The sequence below is a fragment of the Lathamus discolor genome, chromosome 5 (genome assembly GCF_037157495.1).
Source record: "Lathamus discolor isolate bLatDis1 chromosome 5, bLatDis1.hap1, whole genome shotgun sequence".
NCBI lineage: Eukaryota > Metazoa > Chordata > Aves > Psittaciformes > Psittacidae > Lathamus > Lathamus discolor.
Window position 1 is genome coordinate 46,613,611 of NC_088888.1, and position 21,125 is coordinate 46,634,735.

At 38.1% G+C, this 21,125-nt stretch overlaps 1 protein-coding gene across 13 annotated transcripts in view; it reads left to right on the forward strand.

Moving 5' to 3' along the window:
* Positions 1-21,125, forward strand: part of TULP4 (TUB like protein 4) — a 155,714-nt gene that overhangs the window by 12,136 nt on the left and 122,453 nt on the right. For 11 of the 13 annotated variants that reach the window (XR_010613089.1, XR_010613091.1, XR_010613090.1 and 8 more), the window contains exon 2: positions 17,041-19,337. Coding sequence is in view for 10 of the 13 variants with exons in the window: in XM_065680646.1 (XP_065536718.1) it covers positions 19,086-19,337 (252 nt within the window). In the remaining 3 variants the exon portion in view is untranslated. Of the gene's footprint in view, positions 1-13,298; positions 13,474-14,015; positions 14,164-17,040; positions 19,338-21,125 lie in introns of all 13 variants that reach the window. The other 2 variants (XM_065680641.1, XM_065680642.1) reach the window with 2 other exon arrangements.

The window sequence follows — 21,125 nt, forward strand, 5'->3', positions numbered from 1 at the left end:
TTTTCTAGTATTTACCAACAAAGTGGGCAAAAGCTTAGATTTTCTTTAAGTAGGTTTATTTAGTCTGTGCTTTTGTGTTTTGGTTGGTTTGGGGTTTTTTTCTTGTCCTCTCAATTCTGAAATCCTTACTGGTGAGTCTGATTATAAACAAGACACTCCCTCATGCTGGTGGTAAGTCGAAATCTGCCTTGGGACAATTACCTCTTTCTTAGCATGATGTCAGTGGAAAGCCTGAAAATGCTGCCACACAGCAGCTTGCTTTCTCAGCTAGAAATGTTTATTGTCAGTGGCTTGTTAGATCCTGAGTATTATAGAAATTGATTGTGTCGTAATATCCTTCAGTCAAATGCCTTGACTCTTTGTGGTTATACCCACAGTCAGCAGGGTATCACAGTGTGTTCATAGCTTGAGCATGTCAAGACATATTTTGCTGAACCTAGGCCTTGATCAGCTGGAAAGGTTGCTTTCTGCTTTCCATTGCTGGTTTTTGGTGCATGTTTGTGTCATGCAGAAACAAAAATGAAACAAAGGTACTGGTATTATATACAGGTTTTGGGCTGAGACAGGCGTACGGGTTGTCAAAGAGGTGATTTTGTGTGTCATGTCCTATTGCCCCAGCCCCAGTCAGGGGATGTGATTACAGTACTAGCAAACAATGTCCGGAAAGAATCTAGCATGAGGATAGTACTCTCTCTTCTCTCAGGAGTTTGCAATCTGTATTAATTTTTATTTTTATTTTTTTTAAGGCAAATGCCTATTGTGTACTTCTGTCAGTTGCGTCTTTATGGGAATAGCATGAAAAGAATCACTGTCATCCTATCTTTGTCATCAGCATTTTGTCTGTTTAATGTAATTGCTGATTGTTTTTATAGCAGCACACTCCTATATCCTTATGTGAATTTAGTGTGAAATATATTGAGACAGGACTGTCTTGTATAGTGGATTTTATGAACATGTCATTTCTCATGTCAAATATTTTAGCATTTAATTGTCATGCTAATAAAAGCATAAATAACTTTGGGTTTGTTTTCAGGGTTGAGCTTTTTCTAAGTGTGTTTCAGGTATGCTGTTGCTAGACTGAAGGACGCAGATTCTCCCACCCTTCTCCCCCAAACTCTCTATCCCTACTAAGCTAATTAAACATGCCTTGTACTAGATGGCAGATGATGCTCTGTAGTATGTATGTACGTGCTCTTGGCCTGTTTTACTCAGTCCAGGAAGCTGATACCATGCCCAAAGTCTGATTTGGGCCTTTTGCCCAAAAGCTGTAGCACTATGGCTTCAAAATAAAACTGCGTGAATTCCACGTTTTAATCCAGTGCCCTTTTTGCACCTCCTGCCTGTTCTCAATATGACCTTAATTCACCCCATCTTCCCAGAAAGAAACTTGCTCCTTATGTTTCTGTTTTTCTCTTAGAAGAATTCCTTCCAGCTCTGTCGTTGCATGATGGGGATAATGTTTGTCATGACCTGCTGTCAGCTGGAAGGGAGGAGACCAGGCACTGGTCAGGTTTAAGCACTCTTCTAAAGATTGACCTGCTGCTCCCGTATGACACTGCAGGGTTTGGCAAACAGTAATGATCATTTTTCTTCTCATGTGTACATATATAGATGGCTTGGAATGAAGGGAAGTAGAAATACTAATTTCTGCATAGCTTCTGTATTATGAATTTGATATATGCATTGTTCATGCCATATTGAATCTGTCTGAAATCTTGTGTATGTTGAGATTCAAAGTATGAAAACTTGTATCTAATCATGAAGTTTTGAAGAAATAAAACTAGACAAAATATGTTGAAGTCTGGCTGTGACTGTTTGGCGTGTCTTCTGTTGCTGTACCTGGTAGAGACTATCACCAGTCCCCTGCTGAAAGATTAGAAGAGAATGTGTGCCTCTACCTCATGCAATTTATTTTAGAATTTGGCTTTTTAGCTTGGTTTTATCTTCAGTGTCACCTTTGAAACTGAGATTCGGGACCTTTTTGTGATATGATGGGAGTGCAGATATGGGTCCATAGTGGAGGAGAAGCCTTTCTTACAATACAATAGTCAAAAGTCTTTTTTTACTACAATATGCTAGCGAGCATTTACATGTAGCTAAAAATGGATATAAAAAGATACTATTTTTAAGTGGAGCTTTTTGTCTAAGTCTATTGTAGTAAATTTAGCCTTTAAATAAGTTGTCAAATTTAAATAAAATAGCTTTGCTAATAGGTAATGTGAGTACATAGTGCTTGAATATTTTTTGCTGAAGTTTTAAAGTACATCAGATCACTGAAATGAGGGAAATTGCTGGGTAAATAATTGGATTCAGTTTGCTGAAGGAGCAGATCAGCTTGGAACAGATTTTCTTCAGTAGGCATAGATGGAAAATTGTGTGTTCATTTCAGTATAGTTAATGTCAACTATTTTTTTACAAGGAGAAACTGAAAAGGGTTGTTTTTCTCTTACAAAATGTAAAAAAAAATGAAATGTGATGCTGAGATCAGCTCGCTGTTGATGTAGTGATGCCAAATCCAGAAAGTCAGCTCAGTTCACTAGCCAAAGGTAATGATTCTTTTTATTAAAAACACCCCAACAAATTTCTTTTTCAACGCAAATGTGATTAGCAGAAGCATATAAATCCAAAATATCTAGTGTAGTTTTATCAGTAACTTTCTCTAATCTTGCAAAACTTGGGAGATATATAAGTGGAATTCCAGGTTCCTTTGAAACTAACTTGATACACTTGTGAGTTTGGAAGATAATGCTAAAATGTAATACTGCAAAATATTGCAGCTTTTTATTTGCTATACCCAGCAACATTGGTGACATGGAGTTGCCTATTGGCAGTAGGACTTCTGTTCTAAGCTGGGTCTTGTAACTGTTCAGGGTATCTTGTGTACTTGCAATGTTCCGTATGCATGTACTTTGTGTCACTTGCGCATATATGATAGCTTGGAGAGCATTTGGTCCAGAAAATGAGAAGGGCTGTTTATCATTCTTAACATCAAGTATGAAAATCACTGATCTGAATAAATGTGTTTAAATTATGTAATTGCTCCAATGTGAATGTATTATAGCATTAAAGTTAGCAAAATGAAATATCAAATACGAGGTATAAGCTATATTTACTTGCAAATCAACATCAATTTAAGATTATCTCATAGCAAGCTTTCTTTCAGAAAAGGAATAGAAATGCAAAATCAAATTAAAACTGTATATTAAAATCAAGTTTCCTTGCTTGATGATTTGAGATAGTAACTCTTTGTGGTTACTATAAATCTTTTTGAATTAACCTGGCCTGTGTATCTGTCCATCTGCAGTGAACTGCTGAGGTGTTTTGATACAAGATATGTTTCACCAAATGTTGATGGATATTGTCAAATACTATCAAACAAAAAGTGGAGTGTTGGTTATGGCTTTTCCTGTGAACCCAAAACAGGTTAAGTGTTGAAGCAAGATTGAAATGGACAGAAAAACGTCAGATGAGTGAATAGGATCGTGGCACAGACTGGAAGCCATTAATGGTAAATTCTTCACTCTTATTTTGGTGCATTCTTGTCCTTCAGTATTAAGGAGGGTGCTCCAGCTCTCTCATGGGGAAGTTCCATGATGCAGCTGAGCTGGTCTAGCATCTTTCTTGTTTCTAAGAGGTCTCCCTGCACCGAAGTCTTGTGGGTCCTGCCTGCTCCTTTGCTTCAGCTCCAGCACTCATCTGACCCTTGAGTTGATCCAGAAGACCACAGAACACTCCCTGCCTTTTTAATATTTGTTTTTTTATGTTTTAAGAAACTGAGTTTGCCTAAGGAGATGTCAGAACGACATCCAGCAGTGGACAACCAGATCTAGGAAGGCAAATTGGAGTGGGTCATAGGGGCGGTTTGCTTGTGCTGCAGGCCTGTACCTTTAGTTTCTTCATCTGTTATGACAGAGATTGTAACTTACCTGTCTTACAGGGTTGCTAAAAAGACTTCAATGTGTGCATTCAAGGCATTGTAATTGGTGAGAAAGATCTTGTAGAAGCAATCCTGCCTTACTGTATATAAGTACTGAATGTACTGCTACTTTTGCTATAAAAATTTATTTTTCTAGAGATGTCATAAAGCTGTTGGATTACCATTGATAATGATAATTCTGCCAGTCACATATGAGTTTTTCTATTGAGGAATGATGCTGCTCTCTTAGTATTAATAATTTTGTGGGAAGAACAGGGCTAGCAGTCTGAATCATTGAAGGCTGCTATGAGAAACCTGATAGTGTTTCAATAGGGCATACCAATGTAATTATAGAAGCTTCTTTGGAAAATTGATAGTGTCAGTTATTTGTAGCTCTTCTACAGAGCAAATAAAACAATAACATATGTTGAACAGAGTGGATGACCTGCTTGTATGCTGATTTCCTTTGCAATTGCACGTGGCCTTTCAGGAGATAGGTTTGGGGTTTGCATTTAGCCTGATAGAGCTCTGGCTGCTATGTGTATAGTTCTGAGAAGCAGCAATAAAGGGCATTTGCTGTCAATCCGTAGAGTGGCTTTGTACTTTGGCTTTTGGCTTTTGCAAGGAGAGCAACAGATCCAAGAATCACAGAACACATTGCATGGGGCATTGTTATGAAACTGTAAGTGCCTTGCTATGCTCTGCTTAAGAATTTCGATAAGTTAAAATGTTGAAGCATTGCGAGGGAATAATCCTGCAACATTTGTAAGGCTCTATTTAAGAAACAAACACTTTTATTGTAGAACATCCCTGTGTATGTGCTCTCCAGCCCAGTGGGAGACTGACTGCCTAGCAGCAGATATTGTCTGTAATCAGATCCGTGCAGCTCTGCATTGCTCTAGTACATCTGTCTAGAATCTTGCAGTGTCTTGCTTGCTTTCACTGTTCATATTGCTCTCTGTGAGATGGATTTCTTCATCTGAAGTGAAAATTTGTAAACATGTAAGTGCAAACTAAAGCATGGGAGTTGCATTTCTAAAACATTCCACATTACTGGTTTCAGTCAACTGATACATCAATGTAACTTGTTTTTTGGATGTGAGCTTTAGCTTCTCAAGCTGTAGTCAACATAAGACATGAGATGATAGTATTAGCTCACCAGCCTTTTTTGCTTGCATCTGTTACAAGACTTCAGAAAGTACTTTGCTTCAGATGATAATTGTAGTTAAGAAGCTAAAAAGAAATCTGACGGATTGGAGATGATATTGTTTTATGGATATTGTTCCCTGAAGGGGGATGGGGAAATCTATGAATCTTGTTAATACTGTCTCCTACCTACTTGATATCTGGTAGAAATAACAAAAAAATTAGTATATGCAAGATAATTAAATGGACCTGATAGGCATAGCAGACAATTCATAGCTGTCTTGCAGTACCGAGGGTAGAATGCCTCTGTCTACATGGATGGAAACAGGAAAGAAGTTTTAGAGAGCTCCTAAGACTTAATTCTATACTTTGATCATTCTTGAGAGCAAGGGGAAGAAAATAAGGTTTGTTAGCATCCCCTTTAAATACTATGTTTGCTTAGGACCTTTTGGGGTTTAGTTGCTTAAGGACTTTGTGTCCAGTAGGGATGGACAGGAAAGGGTGGAATATTTGTTTTAAGGTTTTAGTGGTTACCCATCAGTACAATGTAGTTTACTCCTGTTCTGAATGATAGATTTTTGATGGGTTACTGTAGGAGTGATGTTGTGGGGAATACTTGGAAGATACTGACACACTGCAAATCTGTCAGGTACATTAATTTGTGAAATTATTTGTTCCTGTATGATAATCATCTTTGGGGACTTGCTTTTTTCAAGATTACTGTGGTGACACATTTATCCATTCACCGTCCATGTTGTAGTTACTTACAAGTATATTTAACGTGTTTGGAATGATGTATAACATTTCCTTATGCTCTGTTACGGCTTTGCAGTTTTATGCATGCACTGAAATGCTCATGCTGGGAACATTATGAGTTGGTTACTCATCCTTCTCGGAGATAATCCTAGTAGACTTTCCATATTCACTTTGACCAGCGGCACCAGCATTATAGAGCTTCTTGTATGAGAGAAATACATTACAGTATGGACACAGGGAGAAAGAGCAGAGGCAGCAATACAGCCATTGCTGTGATGGCCTACTGTTACAAGCAAGACAGGATGTATATATATAATGTCTTGTTTTGTATCTTTTTAGAAAGAGATAGACTGAGTTCAGGCAAATGTATAATATTTGGATTACGTATGAAGTATAACAGATTTTTTAGTTTGTTTGTTTTATATCTTGCATCATTTTAATCAACAGCCTAGTACAGAGTTGGTAGGTTGACAATCCAGTGAAGTCAGCATCTGTATCAGGCATTATTAGTTTTAGAATAACTAATTAGATTTCCCCATATTTAATTTAGGGGTTTTTATTCTTTTGATAATTAGGAATAGAGTTTTTGTATTCTGATATTTGCGTTCATTGGCTTTGTTTTGTACTGTCATTCAGTAGAGCAGTCAGTGAATATAATAAATCATTTTAGTTATTGGGGTGGAATTTTCTTATAATGCCATTGTTGAGTTACTTAATTTCAGAAGCTTTGTATCAGCTGTATGAAATACTGTATGTTTTACCTTCTTACTGAAGTAATGTTTGTTTTGTGCATCCATCTAGTGCAGCTCAAATGTAATGGCTGTTTCAAGCAGACGCTGCAGTGTTGATTTTGTTGCAATTAGCTAGTATAGACAACAAGAAAGCATATATTTTTCTTCTAGTGAACTCCTGGTATTCTGTGGTCTGTGCATAATAGCCAGTTAATGGAGAGAGCATTGAGGTGTTATGGCAGCATTAGATACTGAAGTAGTATACTGTCTTATGTTCCTTGAATCTAAAAAGAAACTAGAATATACTGATCCTCTTAAGCTATAGAATTGAGATCCTGAAAAAGATGTTTTAATGTGTTTGTTTTAATAGACTTTGTAAACTCAAGGCGACCACTGACACTGCAAGATTACGATGTTATCTTGCCAAGCTGCTTACCAGGAAAAGCAGCTGAATTTTCCTTGAGCAGTTTGCAAGCAGACTTTTTGGACACAGAAGAACCTTTGGTACAGATGTTGAGTTTTAGAAGTTTTATAATCAGGGTGGATTACAAGTTACCAGTTTTGGTCATAGTAGGTTTTTTGTAGGTATGGAGGTTTTTTGGGTTCCCCCCCCCCCTTCTAATTGTTCCACTTTTTCACCCCTTCATGTAGACATACAGAAAAATAGCACTTACTATAGTAAATATTGGGCTTTTATATAGCTCTGGAGGTACTTTGTGAAGTACTTACTGAATAAAAAAATGATTGTACTAAACCAAGTTTGTCTAAATATATAGTAATTCTAGGCACAGAAGGAAAAAAAGTGACTGTATGTAACAGCTTTAAAATTTTAGGTCAAAATTTTTTATTATCTCAAACTGCTTTTATCTTCTTATTGTTACTTTTGGCTGGAATCTGCAAACATGATGGAACCCTAAGTAATTTAGAGTCATGTTCAAAAAAGAAGGCATCGTATGCATGAGCAAAGCATGAGTGCCGCAGGGGTATGACCTATATTTGTCAGATTTAGCAGAAGAAACCTGCTAAGTACCACCTCATCTACTAAATGCAATCATACTCCTTTCCAAAATCCAAGTTTTCAAAATAAAGTAGGAAATATATGAAGCTGACATTCTTCAGTCAAGTCAGTCTTTCTCTGGCTGTTTTGAAAAGTTTCCCATCTTCATCTGGAGATCCTTATTCTCCTTGGGAAAGGCAGTAAGGTGAAACTTGGCAATGGCAAAGAAGAAAATCCAAAGAATGACAGTGGGTATTTTTTTTCTTGGTTAATCATGGATAACTTTATCTTTGTGTGTATGTGAATACATTAGCTCTGTGTGAATATTTATCTGAAAGGTATAGATTTAACTGTGGTAATGTTTTTCAGATTCTGAATCTGAGCTTTACCAAAAGAAAAAAAAAGAAAATCTCATAAGTACAGGTTGGGTAAAGATGCACTTAAAGAGGCATTGAGAGCTTTGTGTTGAGGAAGAGAAGTAATTTGGTCCAAGAAGTTTGAGTTAGTGCATTAATACAGCTTCCTGAGAGAAAAAGGTAATAAAATCAGTGACAGGGCTAGCTGGGAAGTAATGAGAATATTACTTTAAAAAACCCAATATGCAAATTTACAACATTTGTTTACTTTCTTGGTGAAATCTGGATATTCAGCGGAAGAGCATTTTCGTAACTTCATAGAGATTATAATTAGAAGCAAGCACTGTCTGCTAGTTGTGCAGAGTTAAATGAGTTACACAAAATCTGGCTGTCCTGAGAAGCTGCCATGTTAAGAAATAGATGTATTAATAGAATATAAAAAGGTCAAATTTTGTATTTAAAATGATACCTTTCAAAGGCTTGCTCTTTCCAGATTGGGAAGAACTGGCATCTCAATTAATTTTTAGGTAATTATAGAAATGAATTTTATAAACAGAATTTGAGTACTCTCTTTTTTACATAGACAGCATTAAAGTGGAATGTTCAGAATTCCTAGTTAAAATAACTTGTGTTGCTCCATGAATATACTTTTCCAGAGTTTCTGAAAATCTGTTTCTGTTCATTATCATGTGTGATCATTTTAGCACTTACTTTTGTATCATATTTAAGAAAACAGAAGGCACAGTCCTTGATAGCTGTCCTTCCATTGAATACCTCTGTAATCAGCAATTTTTGCCTATTACAGAATTCTTACTAGAAAGGTGATAGTGTCACAGTTATGCAAGAGGAATGATAGAGCTGTTTGCAACTACAGCTTACTGCTGTTTCTTATCCCTGCCTCACAATTTTTTGTTTTATCTGTGTACATCTTGCATATGTCTAGAAGTAGCATCTGCCCAGGATGAAGAGAGAATCGTGATGGTGAAGACCTCTGCAAAGTAAAGCTATTTGACAGAAGACTGCTGTGCTAATTTACTTACGGGCAAATCTGCCTTCCTGCCTTCAGCTTACCCACTAGAACATGACTTTCCATAGAGTATGCCTGCTTCTTGCTAGCCTCCTTGCTTCAGTCTGTCCAGATGACCTGTCAACTGTTGGCATATAATTTAGACAGAGCAGCTTGGAACCATCATTCACGTAATGGGGCACATACGTCTGCCTTCTAAGCCTTGCTGGTGAAACAACTCACTTCTGTACAGAAGTCTTTACTTTGCTGCAAGCGTCCATTTAAAGTTCCTGGTTTTTACAAAGGCCTCTTCAGTGGCACTTACTTGTCAAGGTTGCATCTAAAGCAAATCACTCTTTGAGTCTTTATTCATGATATTATATGCCTCTTCTAACCCAGAAACCTTGGCACAACCTTGAGGAACAAACATGGAACTTGAAACAAAAGGGGGACAGGTATGGGAAGGAGATGAAGCTGTTCATTAGCTTTACATCTCCTTATTGTGGGAGCAGGAGTATCCCTCCTCTGCATCCAGACTTCTAAGCAGTGGTTGTGGGTTGGGTGCAAGTCCTCCAGCACATGCTGAAATCTTTAGTTACATCACATAGGAGGGACGGTCAGGACTAGAGTTAAGTTCTTAATCCCGAAGCCAAAGACTGAGAAACCCGAGTTCTTTGAAAACTGCAACTCTTGTCTTTTTGCATTAAAAAAATATAAATATAATAATTAAAAGAATCCAGCCCATTGAAGGTCTCCTGCACAGCTCTAGCCAAGCAGCCTGTGGTGAGCAAAGGGCTGTGTGGTGGGAGGCTCGTACTCACAATCTGCTTCACACCTGTAATGCGGCATCACCAGGAGCTCCCTCCCTGCAGTCTGACGCAGTGTCCTTCCCTGCTGCAACACACCACACTCAAACTGCTTCACAGCAATTATCAGATTTTTGATTGAAATATGGCTTGCTGTCCGTCAGAAATAACTCGTTTATGAGGCTCTTCTGAATTATAAAAGCTGGTGGCTTCTGTTATTTTCTCCCTTCATATTCCCCTCCTTTTTTATTTCGTATTTTGTTTACAGTGTTGCAGTACCTATGTCACATACAACGGTGTATTGGGATTTTGGGGAGGATATCCAAACTTCAGTGTATGTTCACATGAGAAGTATTCAAAGAGCCTGTGGGTAGATATTGGAGATAATTAGGAACTAGCTGGAACTGCTGCGGGCTCAAGGGATGTTTGCAGGCTGCAGAGCGTTCCTATGGGAAGGAAATTGCTCTGTAATTACAGGCAAGGTCAGTGCAGTCAGTTCAATGGAAAAGATATGGTAAGAGCTGGGGCTCCTTCCCTTGAAGATCTTTGAATGTCATTAATGAGGCACAGTTGTTACCACTTTCTAAGCAGGTGTCCCCTGAAGTATACATTGTGGAGTGCTGTGAGGATTGCAGCTGTTTCTTGCAAGAGAAGATTGACACTTGTAAGAGAAGGGAATTTCTTGGTTGCATTTTACATTTCTTTTAATCTCTAAAGATTTTGAATGTGTGTTTCAGTGGTGTAAATGTCCAATTTATTTAAAAGGCTGATATATGTTATTTGTACATTTGTCTTTTCTGAAACAGGACTTTCAACATCTATCTGAAGTGTTTCCGCCCACTTCAGTTTATTTGAAAATGAGGCATATTTGCGTGGCTGATGGGTGGCTTTGGCTCCAGGATGTTGTGACAGCCATCTTAAATTCATCCTCAAAAGGCAAACTCTGCTTTCCTCCCTTCTGAGGGTTAACCCTTGAGTTCAGAAGTATTCCATGCCCAAAATTTCTCGTCAGAAGCCTTCATGTGCCAGTCGTAGTTGCAAGTACTCCTCCCTTCTGTTCCTCATTCGTGCTGTACAGCTTCACCTTATGCATTTTGCCAGCTGAATGTGGGGCTGCGCTGGGACTGTGTTGGGGTTTGGTTCAGCTTACAACAACAACAAAAAAAAAGCTTTTGAGCACAGTTCAAAGTGATTGAAATCTAGGCTGCTGTGGTACCATGCCTCCCACTTGCTTTCTTACATTGACAATAGTGATGCTACATGTGCATGCTGAGTTCATGAAGGGAAGCTCCCTTAAAACTGATTGCTGTTTTGGAGGGTAAGTTTTCGTCAAGATCAGCTTCCTGAACTGCGTGATTGGAAGGTTGCTGACACTTGTGTTAGGAGAGGCTGGAGGGGTATGGCTTGTCACAAGGGAAGCTGAGGGTGCACCTGAATTGGGCAAAGCAGATTTATATTGTGAATCTTCATTTTTGAAGTTTTTAATTGGCTCATTTCTCTGATGTAGTTCAGAGTGTAGCATCCTTGAATAATCATCCTAGTTTAAATGAGGGGCATGGTGTGATGTGCTAGGTGTTGAGGAAGAAGTGAACAGAGCTGTGGGAGCCAAAATACTTTTATTTGTCTTGCAGCTGAATGCTTTGTATTGTGAAGTTCAACCTTCAATTATTTTTCTGGTTTGCTTCCCTGACATACAAGCATAACAGATCCAGCAGTATTTGACTCAGAAATTTCCCATGTGTGTTTGCCCAGTAGCTGATTAACTGGACTTAAAGCAGTTCTTTCACAAATGGACATGACATTTATTCACCTAGAGTATACGCTTTCTAAAGAAAGTGTTTAAAAACCCAAGCTAAACCAAAACAAAACCCCACATCTAAATTAGGTTTTCTCTTTTGGTAGGTTCTGTTTAGCTCATATACCCTTAGTGTGGAAGTTGAGTCTGCTTGGCAGTGCTTTTACCTTTTTTAACTTCTTTCCCTGTGAACAGCATAATTATTTACCTCACTTCCTACACTTCTAACAATTTACTGAATTTCATGTCTTCATGCCTCCATCTTTTGGAGAATGTGTCTAAATTTGACAACTCCATTAATAGCTTCTGACAATTTTCTTAAGGATCCTTGGTGTTTTTCTTGAAAATATTTTTCCTGAAGGCATCTTAAAATTTGTTTCTTGCTCATTCTTCTGAAATGTATTTTTTAATTTAACTCCCATTTAATTGGATTGTGTAGCATCAAGCATTGAAAGTGGAGTATATATAATAGTTCCAGAAATAATAGAAGTATTTCCCTTCTTTTTTGTGTAGGAGCTATACAGGGAAAAAGACCTCGCGCTTTAAAAAAATGTAAACAAGATATATACATTGCCTTCTTCCCCATTACAAGAACCCAGGAGGGTTTCAGCACATCAGAAATACCAATCAGCTACTACTGTTTTTTATTTTCACTTCTCTGAGAGCATAATTTGGTGGAGGAGATGGTTGTACGCTTGTCAGAGTATTGCATTGAAATAAATTTTGTCAATATTCACAAGGAATGTCTGCTGAACAGCCACTAATACAAGCTTCTCTTCTATCAATATGCCAGCAGATACATTTTCTGTCAGTTTTATTTGCTTAACAATATATAGGTGCATATAACTAGCATTACAGTGCCTGTATTAGTGGGCTGGCAGTTACTATCACAGTGCCTAGGATTACACCTTTGCTACGTGTCTCTTTCTGTACAGCTATAATGGGGTTACAGATTTCTTTATGTCTGCTCAGCGTGACTGACTGTCTTGCCCAGGCCATGCAGCCATCCCTGAGTAGGGGAAAAGCCTCCAGAATTACTCAAGGACAAATGTGGAGAGAAAACCATTTAAGAACAGACAGAACAAAAATCAAGCATCTTCGAACTTTTTTTTTCCCCAGGGGTGCAGAACAAGCACTAGTTAACTTATTGGTATTTATTTAGAATCATGTCCTCCAAATTAATTTTGTATTGTTGTGTAATATGAAAGAACGGTGTTAACCTCAGTAACTTATACCACAATGGAAGGTGAATAAAGCAAAGATAATTAGAAGATATGAGTAAAAGAAGAGGAAAACCAGTACTCATTCAGGTCAAAATTACATTTTCTCCCTATGGAATTGCCCTTTTTTAAAAGGAAATAAACATGTTTTTGCTTTCAAACTAGTTATCTTTTCTTGTGTGTACTTTAGCCGTTTAGGAAATGAGTAGTTAATTGTGTTAAATGGTTTTCTTTCCCTTTGGATAGGATTATTTAATAATTTATGTTACTTTATAAATTGGACTAAATAAACAACAAAGTGTGTCATCTCGCCAGCTTCTACTCTTTAGTATTTAGACTATAATATAATGACTGTATTGCAGAATGTGCCAATTTTGTGGTATAGTGTTCAGTAGCAACATTGAAGACTACTCCCACAGTCACCATCTGATAGCTGATGGGATCATCTGATTGTGCAGAACCAGCTGTGGTTTGATCCTTCAGAACAAAATACAAATTTGTGGCCTCTCAGTTTTTAAAGTATCTTGCTGTCTTCTTGGATACTGGTTTATTTTTTTTTTCCTTTTTAGACTATAAAGGGAGGGAAAACTACAATTTCCTTTGACCTCATGCAAGTCTGACAGGAAGGAAATCTGGTTAGGCTGAAGAATCCTGGAATCTGGTAGCCTGACTTTTCAAAGACTCTGTAGCTTCCATTTCTTTCCATAAGATGTTTGGGCAGTCAGAATCTTCAAAGTGCAGGATGTGAGTCCTTTTTTGTTTTGGTTTTGAATTTTTTGAGGATATAATTTAGAAATAGTGCGTGCTCACCTGAATTTTCCTTCCCTGCTTTCCTTCTTCTCTGTGTCTCCTTTTATCCTCATCTTCAGATACTCTGCTCTGGAGCCTTGATGAGTAGGGTATTGAATAAACATAAAGTACTGAAGAGCTTGCTGCAGAATTGGTACACTTGGCTGTGCATGACTTCTCTCTGTCGACAAAAGAGGCACTTCAATGAAAGATGCATGAGAACAAGCAAATATTTTCCTGGTTGTCCAGCTGTGGCTTAGCACGCTTTATATGAATTAATGGAAACAGGAGATAAAAATATTGACATTAAAATATGGCAACCACTGTTAATAAGTTCATTCTCTTTTCTTAAAATGAATATCTAAGTTTATTTCTGTAATATGGAAACTTCTTGCTGGTTTTGCATTTGAGAAGAGCTACGCTTTCAAAGCAAAATCAAATGAAATATTTGTGTTTCTTTCCTGTGTTGCAGGTCTAATATGTTTTTGTCTCATTAGGTGCCTGTGCTTAAGAAATGTTTTACAACACAGGGCTTAAATTCAAAACAGTATTAGAGGGTGAGCCCAAGAAGGATCTCCTTTTCTTGAAGGGAAAATCGAGAGCAAAGATATTTTCAGCTGCTCTTTTAAGTGAGACTAAAAGCAGGTAACTGCAATGTGTTGATATTTGGTGTCCTAGTACTGCTAGAAGTAATTTAACAGCAACAAGGAATATTTTTTCTGGAATCCAGTATACTTGTATGGTTAGCCCTTGCCCTGCTCTGGAAGAAAAGATGCATAAAGTTTGATTATTAAAAAAAATGCCATTAAAAATTTAGTTGGGATGAGTTTCATCTGGAAGACCAAGTTCTCTTTATGTGGGAAGCCCAAATTGAATTCAGACTAATGGTCAGATTGTGCAAATAGCTCTTCTAAAATGCTTTTTATCCTCAGCTTTTACACATGCTTTACAATGGATGTAGCAGCCATTATGCTTTTTTTTCATGGCGGGGAAAAAAATGGCAAAAAGCCTGTTTAAACATGTGAAAAAGAACGGAACTGTGGGACTGCTGTAAGGGCAGAGGAAGGAGGGGGTGGCTAAATTAGTTACTGATTTTCTTGAGGGAAGACTGGCATTCGAATCTTTTAATTATTTCTTAGGAAATACTGAGAGGGTAGAAATGAAAGAGAGGGGAACGGAAAGAATTAAATCTTAATGTATAATATATGTAATTTTAATACAGCCTGTCTTTTGAGTGTTTGACACTTCAGTTTTAAAAGTATTTTTTAATAAGTGCAACATAAAGGAAGTGTTGACCCTCAGTGACTTAAAGATAAAATAATCCTGTAGGGTGTACTGTGGAGGGAGAGAGAGAGGTGTTTGAATAATGACTGACTTTATTCCTTTTGTAGCTATTTTAGATTTTCATCTCTCCCTGTTCAGCATTCCTAATGCAGCTGGGATATTCTTATAAGAATATAATTATTTTTAAGGAGCTTTTGGTTTGTCTGATCTTGAAAGTGATGGTAAATGGGACTGAGGTGAGAGAGGATTATTGGCCAAGATGCAGAAGAGTCCTTTTCTCAAACCTGTTAATTTTATATGCAGTGAATAAGGACAGAAATTGCATACAGATTTTGTGCAAAACCACTGCATCTACTGTTGTCTGTATTTTAAAATCCACTTGTGAAGTCATGGTACTTGCACAGTTCGAACATTTCTGTTCAATGCTTACCTCGTGCTGCTCTAACTGGTGTTCCAGATGCTTTCTCTTTTCTCAGTAAACCATCTTTTTTCTGTTTCTCTGTAGGCTTGCATCATAATAGACATGCCACTAATATATAATGTCAACATTTGAATGTAGATGTTTGTTAGTAAGGCTCCAGTGGGTATGGAAATAATAATGCTGATACTTGACAGGATCAAGTTTGTATATAGGAGAAGTGCAGAAATTCTTCCTCAAACCAGTGTGTTATGAAAGTTTGAAAGTTTTTCTGACATTTCCTTTATAGGAACTTTCTTAGGACTGTAGTTGAGAAACAGCATAAATCTGGAGAGTACAGGTGACATTTCTTATATGCTCGTCATGCTACAATGAAAAAAAATGGTAGCAGCCATTACTTTTAAATCTTCAGTTAGTTGTAATGCTGAAAAGTTCTGGCGGTGACTCACCAGACCTCATGGGCAGTGCTCCTGATAAGTGTGCTAGCCGAATAGTGTTGTAAACTACTTTATGACTTCACCTTTGTATCTGTGAGTTTTTCTTATAATTTCCTCTTTTTAAAAAAGTCTTATTGATAACCCTCAAAATGTGAGGTTAGTACAGTGCCATATGTAGTATAAACAAGATGATTTTTACAGCTTTGAATATCATGACTGCAATTGTAAATTAAAATGAGCTCTCTTTAGCAGTAACCATATAGATGCGATAGCTCTGCGTATGTATGCACTTTAGATACAACTTCTGGGATACCCTGGACAGCCTTTTGCTTGGTCTCTTCTACAATATTTACACTCTACTGTATATAACTGACTTTAGGGAGTTTCACTTCTTCTTCAAATAGAGACTTTTGAAATCTAGAAAAGTCTTTTTAAGAGTAGTCTTTTTAAAATTCATCCATATTGAGTCAAACTCCTAAAGCTTTAATTTTGGAGTACCTTAGATCCTTTAAAGCAGTAATTTAAGCCCTGGAGGAAACTTCTCAATCTCCTTTGAGACTATTAGCACTGTACTTTCATGGTTTGGAGCATCTTTCATATGAGGAAAATCTGAGAGAGCTGGGACTGTTCAGCCTGGGGAAGAAAAGGCTCAGGGAGATACTTGCAATTTGCATAAACACTTCATGGAGGGAATGAAGATGAGGGAACTAGGACCCTTGCAGTGGTGCCCAGTGGCAGAACTAGAAGCAGTGGGCACAAACTGAAACACCGGAGGTTCCCTCTGAACACTAGGAAACGCTTCTTTACTGTGAGAATGATTGAGCACTGGCACAGGTTGCCTGGAGAGGATGTGAAGTCTCCATCCTTGGAGAGATTCAGAAGCTGCCTGGATACAGTCCTGGGCAACTGGCTGCAGGCGACCCTGCTTGAGCAGGGTGGTTGGACCAGATAATGTCCAGAGGTCATTTACAACCTCAACCATTCTGTGATACTGTGTGCCTTGGGGTCTGACTCTGTTTGCCCTGTCACTGAGACCTCCCTTCCCTACCCTCACTCCAGAGTTGTGGAATCTTTGTTTGAGAGGTTACCCCAGTGACTGTGGCCAAAAGAAAGTTCCTTCTCTGCCACTGCCCATGCCCTATTGTATCCTTTTTGTATGCGTTTCATTAGTTATACATGTCAATTGTGAAAATTTGGGAACATTGGAAGTGTGTGTGTCTGAATATTGCATGTGTCTATATTTAATGCAGGTGTTTTATAGGAGTCCAGTCTAAAGTCCTTAATCATAGTGCTTTGATTACTGCAACAGCAGTCCTTGTATCTTTGTTTTGTGGCTTATTAACTTTTTTCTTCTTTTTTATGTGTGTGTGCGTTGTCTTGCAGAGTTGGAAGAATCCAGGGATTTCAAGCTTTGAATAACAGGCATCTTGCAAAATCACCACAGCTAAACTGAAAAGGCAGATGCATCTCAGAGTACCTGGTTGAGTGAGCTGGTGTGTGCACCGCATGTACATGAAAACGCACATGTTTTTGTCATCGCATAGACTTACTCCTGCATATTCCTGAGAGCTTTGCAATTGATGAAAATTAATTTGAGAACCAGATGGAGCACCTTTACAGCACAGCAATCAGTAACCCATGGAAAGACACCTGCTAGTAATGTTCAACTTCCCACATGGTCTTCACGGGTGAAAACAGTTTGCAAGAAGAGGAAGAAAAAACACCCTCTGCACAGAAAAAGCCTAACAAATACCTCCACAATCTAAATTATTAGCTGTGAGGAAAACAAGAAAAATATAGAGGGCAGAGGAAACTGACTTTGTTATTGCAGAGGAATAATGTATGGTCTTTGGCACGTTTTGCTTTGGGCTCAATAGATTGTGAATGGACTAATAAATCGTGACCACATGTTGAGTAATGATGACTGGAAGTAAATAAGTTGAGGAACTATGGGACAACTCTGGGCATTGAACTGAGCAAACCTCATCGTCCTTCTTGAGTTAACCAGTTCATCAAACTGGTGCATATTCTTTCTCCCTCTCCTTTTTCCTCTTTTCACTTAGTGTGGTATAAATACTAATTAATTGAGCTCATAAATGTTATTCAAATAAAACGATTGGAATACTTCATATGTTTCCTTCTTGTACAGCTGCAAATGTTGTGTCTGGAAATATGAATCTGTGCTGTAGACAAGCATCAAGAAGGAAAGATCCGATCAAAGAAGCAAGGAAAATACCTAGAGAAATAGCGAACCCAGGAAGTCAGATTTTTAATGCTGCTTCTCTTTCTTTTTTAGATGATTATATTTCTTCCTTCCTTGAATTTTAGAAGATTTTGAAAGAGTGCTTACTTGATGTGCTTTAACTGTGGCATTTGTTTTTTATGATAGGAGGAAAAATCTGTGATTCCTTGTAGCAGAAAAAAGGGAAAAGTGAAGGAAAAACAGCTTGACATTTTAGCCTGTTTCAGAGGAGAGAGAACTTCATGGTTCACCTGAGGCAAACTTATCTGCTTGAAAGCTAAAAGTTTTAGAGCATTTTTGATTCTGCTATAAATGAAGAGGGGGTTTCTTTTTCATTCGTGTGTGGCAGCAAAGAGTGGGAAAGCAGGCAAGATAGCGTCATAAACAGTTCAGGCTATGTTGGGTCTCTGGTGGAAAAAAGTGCTGCAATGAAAAGTGGATTGGCTTTGGATTGCAAAAACTTTTGAGTCCAACGAGCGGTTCAGTACCAAGAGGGATTTCCCAACTGGCCTGGCACACCAGTGTCTGCACAAGTTCGGGTCTGTTGTTTCGCACGGTTTGTGTGCCTTTTTTTCCCTTTATGCAATCTCTTTCAGCTTTAGCAGCAGAAATACATCAGATGGAAAAGATATGCCAGAGGGCAGCTTGGAAAAGATGAATGTCATATATATACATATATATGTATGTGCGTGTGTTTAAATTTCTGCAACTGAACTTTTGAAGAAAATCTGTCTGGAGGAAATCTTAAAAGCCTTAAGTTACTTGAAACCTACACATTTGCAACTCTTTGTCTCTGGAATTGCATTACGCTAAACTGGAATCTCAGGCTGTATAAAGATTATATCAAGTTGAGCAAAAAGATGACTTAACCATTTCTTGAGCGCCTCTTATGAAGTAGCTGTTTCTCCAAAGGATAAGTGCACCCTCACTCTACAGACTCAAACAAAAATGAACGTGATTTTTTTTTTAAGTGTTACTTTTTCTTAGCCAACTGCCATCATCTTTTATAGAGGAATTTTTCACTATGCATTTGGTGGATATTTATAAACACTGACCCCATCCTCCTCCCTTTCAATGATCTATCCCAGGTCAGTCTTATCAATAAAAAAGAAAAAAAAAATTGATTTAAATTTTGTGCACTAGACATATTACTTTCTTATGTCAAAAAATAAAATCTTTCAAAAGCATGTATGCAGCAGTGGAACATGGGCCTGTTCTCTGCAGCGATTCCAACATCCTCTGCCTCTCCTGGAAAGGGAGAGTCCCCAAAAGTGAGAAGGAGAAACCAGTGTGCAGGAGGCGGTACTATGAGGAAGGCTGGTTGGCGACAGGCAATGGCAGAGGAGTTGTAGGTGTCACTTTTACTTCCAGCCATTGCAGGAGGGACCGGAACACCCCTCAGAGAATCAACTTCAATTTGAGGGGCCACAACAGCGAGGTAAGCAAAATGTGTGTTACGCTTTGAAGGAAATGATGGCAATGTTTTTTGTGTAATATTTCTACTTTAAATCTGACGGGGTGGTATGAAGGAGGTTCAAGACTAATCCAGATGTGATTGGGGTCTGTTGGAGTCTTTCTGATGAATTTGAGCACATGAGGCTGATGATGGGGAGGTTCTCTGGAAATTAGTCTTGTTTTGGTCTGGCCTGTTTACTCCTTCATTCTCACGGCCTCCCACTTTCCAGCCAAATTGAACAAATGTGCGTTAAGGCGGTTAAAATTTGATAGTTGATTGCTTTTACACAGTATTAAAGTTGGGCTTGGAAGACTTATGGAAAGGCAGGGGAGTAGAAGATTTGTTCAGTAAAGTCTGCCAAGTTTTTTGGAGGCTGCAAACTGAGATGGCATGCGGCAGGGGATAGTTGTCATCTCTAGAAAAACTTTTAGTTTTGTCAGGAAAAGGAGTAAGAGGGACTAATCAGAAAAAACGTTAAGATGCCCTGCAGTGAAATGCTGTAACTTCAGAGTGCAAGCATTGTCCTGATTACAGTGATGCAAAAACTTTTCCGTTCATTTTTTCTGAAAGGGATGAATAAGTTGGTAAAAGGTTGTATTTTAGCTGTGCTTTATCATCATCTTGGTACCTGTCTTTCTCCACATAATGCTTCATGGAAAGTGCAGGTGATGCCCAGTAGCATGCAGTGTCTCAGTGAGGACTTTATTTTTGCTTTTTAGTTAGGCTGCGTTTGGATGTGCTCCTTGAAAAGAATCTGTCCAAATCAGAGCTTTGTTTTTTCGTTTAGTGGGTGGAATGACATTGTATATACTGAAATTAAAACCAAAGATACAATGTGGTTTTTCTTTTATGATACTTACTTGTTGGACTCTTAATATATGTTGCCCTTTTAACATAAGCTGCACCAAGGATTTGGAAGTAGGTGGTTTCGGTTCTTTTCTAATATTAGTAACAATCTTCTTTTTAAGGAAAAAAGGGAGCAGAGGATAAATGTTTAGTCTAAAATAACTGCTTCCACAGGCTTTTTTCTATATGCAGGCATGTGGGTGTATTGCAAATTATAGAAACTTTTTATATTTATAGATGAGAGACAGATTCATGTATGTATCTGTATAAGGCTCATTCAAGAAATTACAGCCGACTTTTCCCGAAGGGAATGATGATGTTTGAATCCAGCATTTTGTTATGAACTATCTCTAGTGGTCAGCATAATTTTCAATTGCAGATTGCATTTTGTGTTTGGAATGTGGCATCACAGTGATCACTTTTCTCCATGTTTTGTTCTCCAACTATTCTGGGAACCTGGGCACCCATTTTTCCCCTTTTACATAGTAAGTATCTTGGAAACCCTGGAGGAAGTGGGAACCCTGGTCATGGGAATGTGAAGTCTTGTTGCAGAACGTGGAAATATGAGACTAGGTTTAAGAATGTGCCAGTTAAATGGAGAAGATGCTGATGTGCATGCTGCTCTTTGGTTTTGGCTAGTTTGCTTTGTTTACTCAGTTGGCCATTAGAGTCTCTTTCTGGGTCATTGCATCATTGCTGTGTGGATTGAGCTGTGCTGTTTGTGCATCCTTTTACTTACCAGTGATTGGTATGAGAGAGACTCTCAGATGAGAGGAAACTGTTCTATTTGATGTGGGGAGCACTTAAAATGTGTAGGGTCAAGCTTGTCATTAATAAAGAGTTGTGTTTCTGTGAAGAACTTTCCTGATAGCAGAAAATGTGTGAATGATCAGAATAGAGACTGCCAATTAATTCCTCTATATG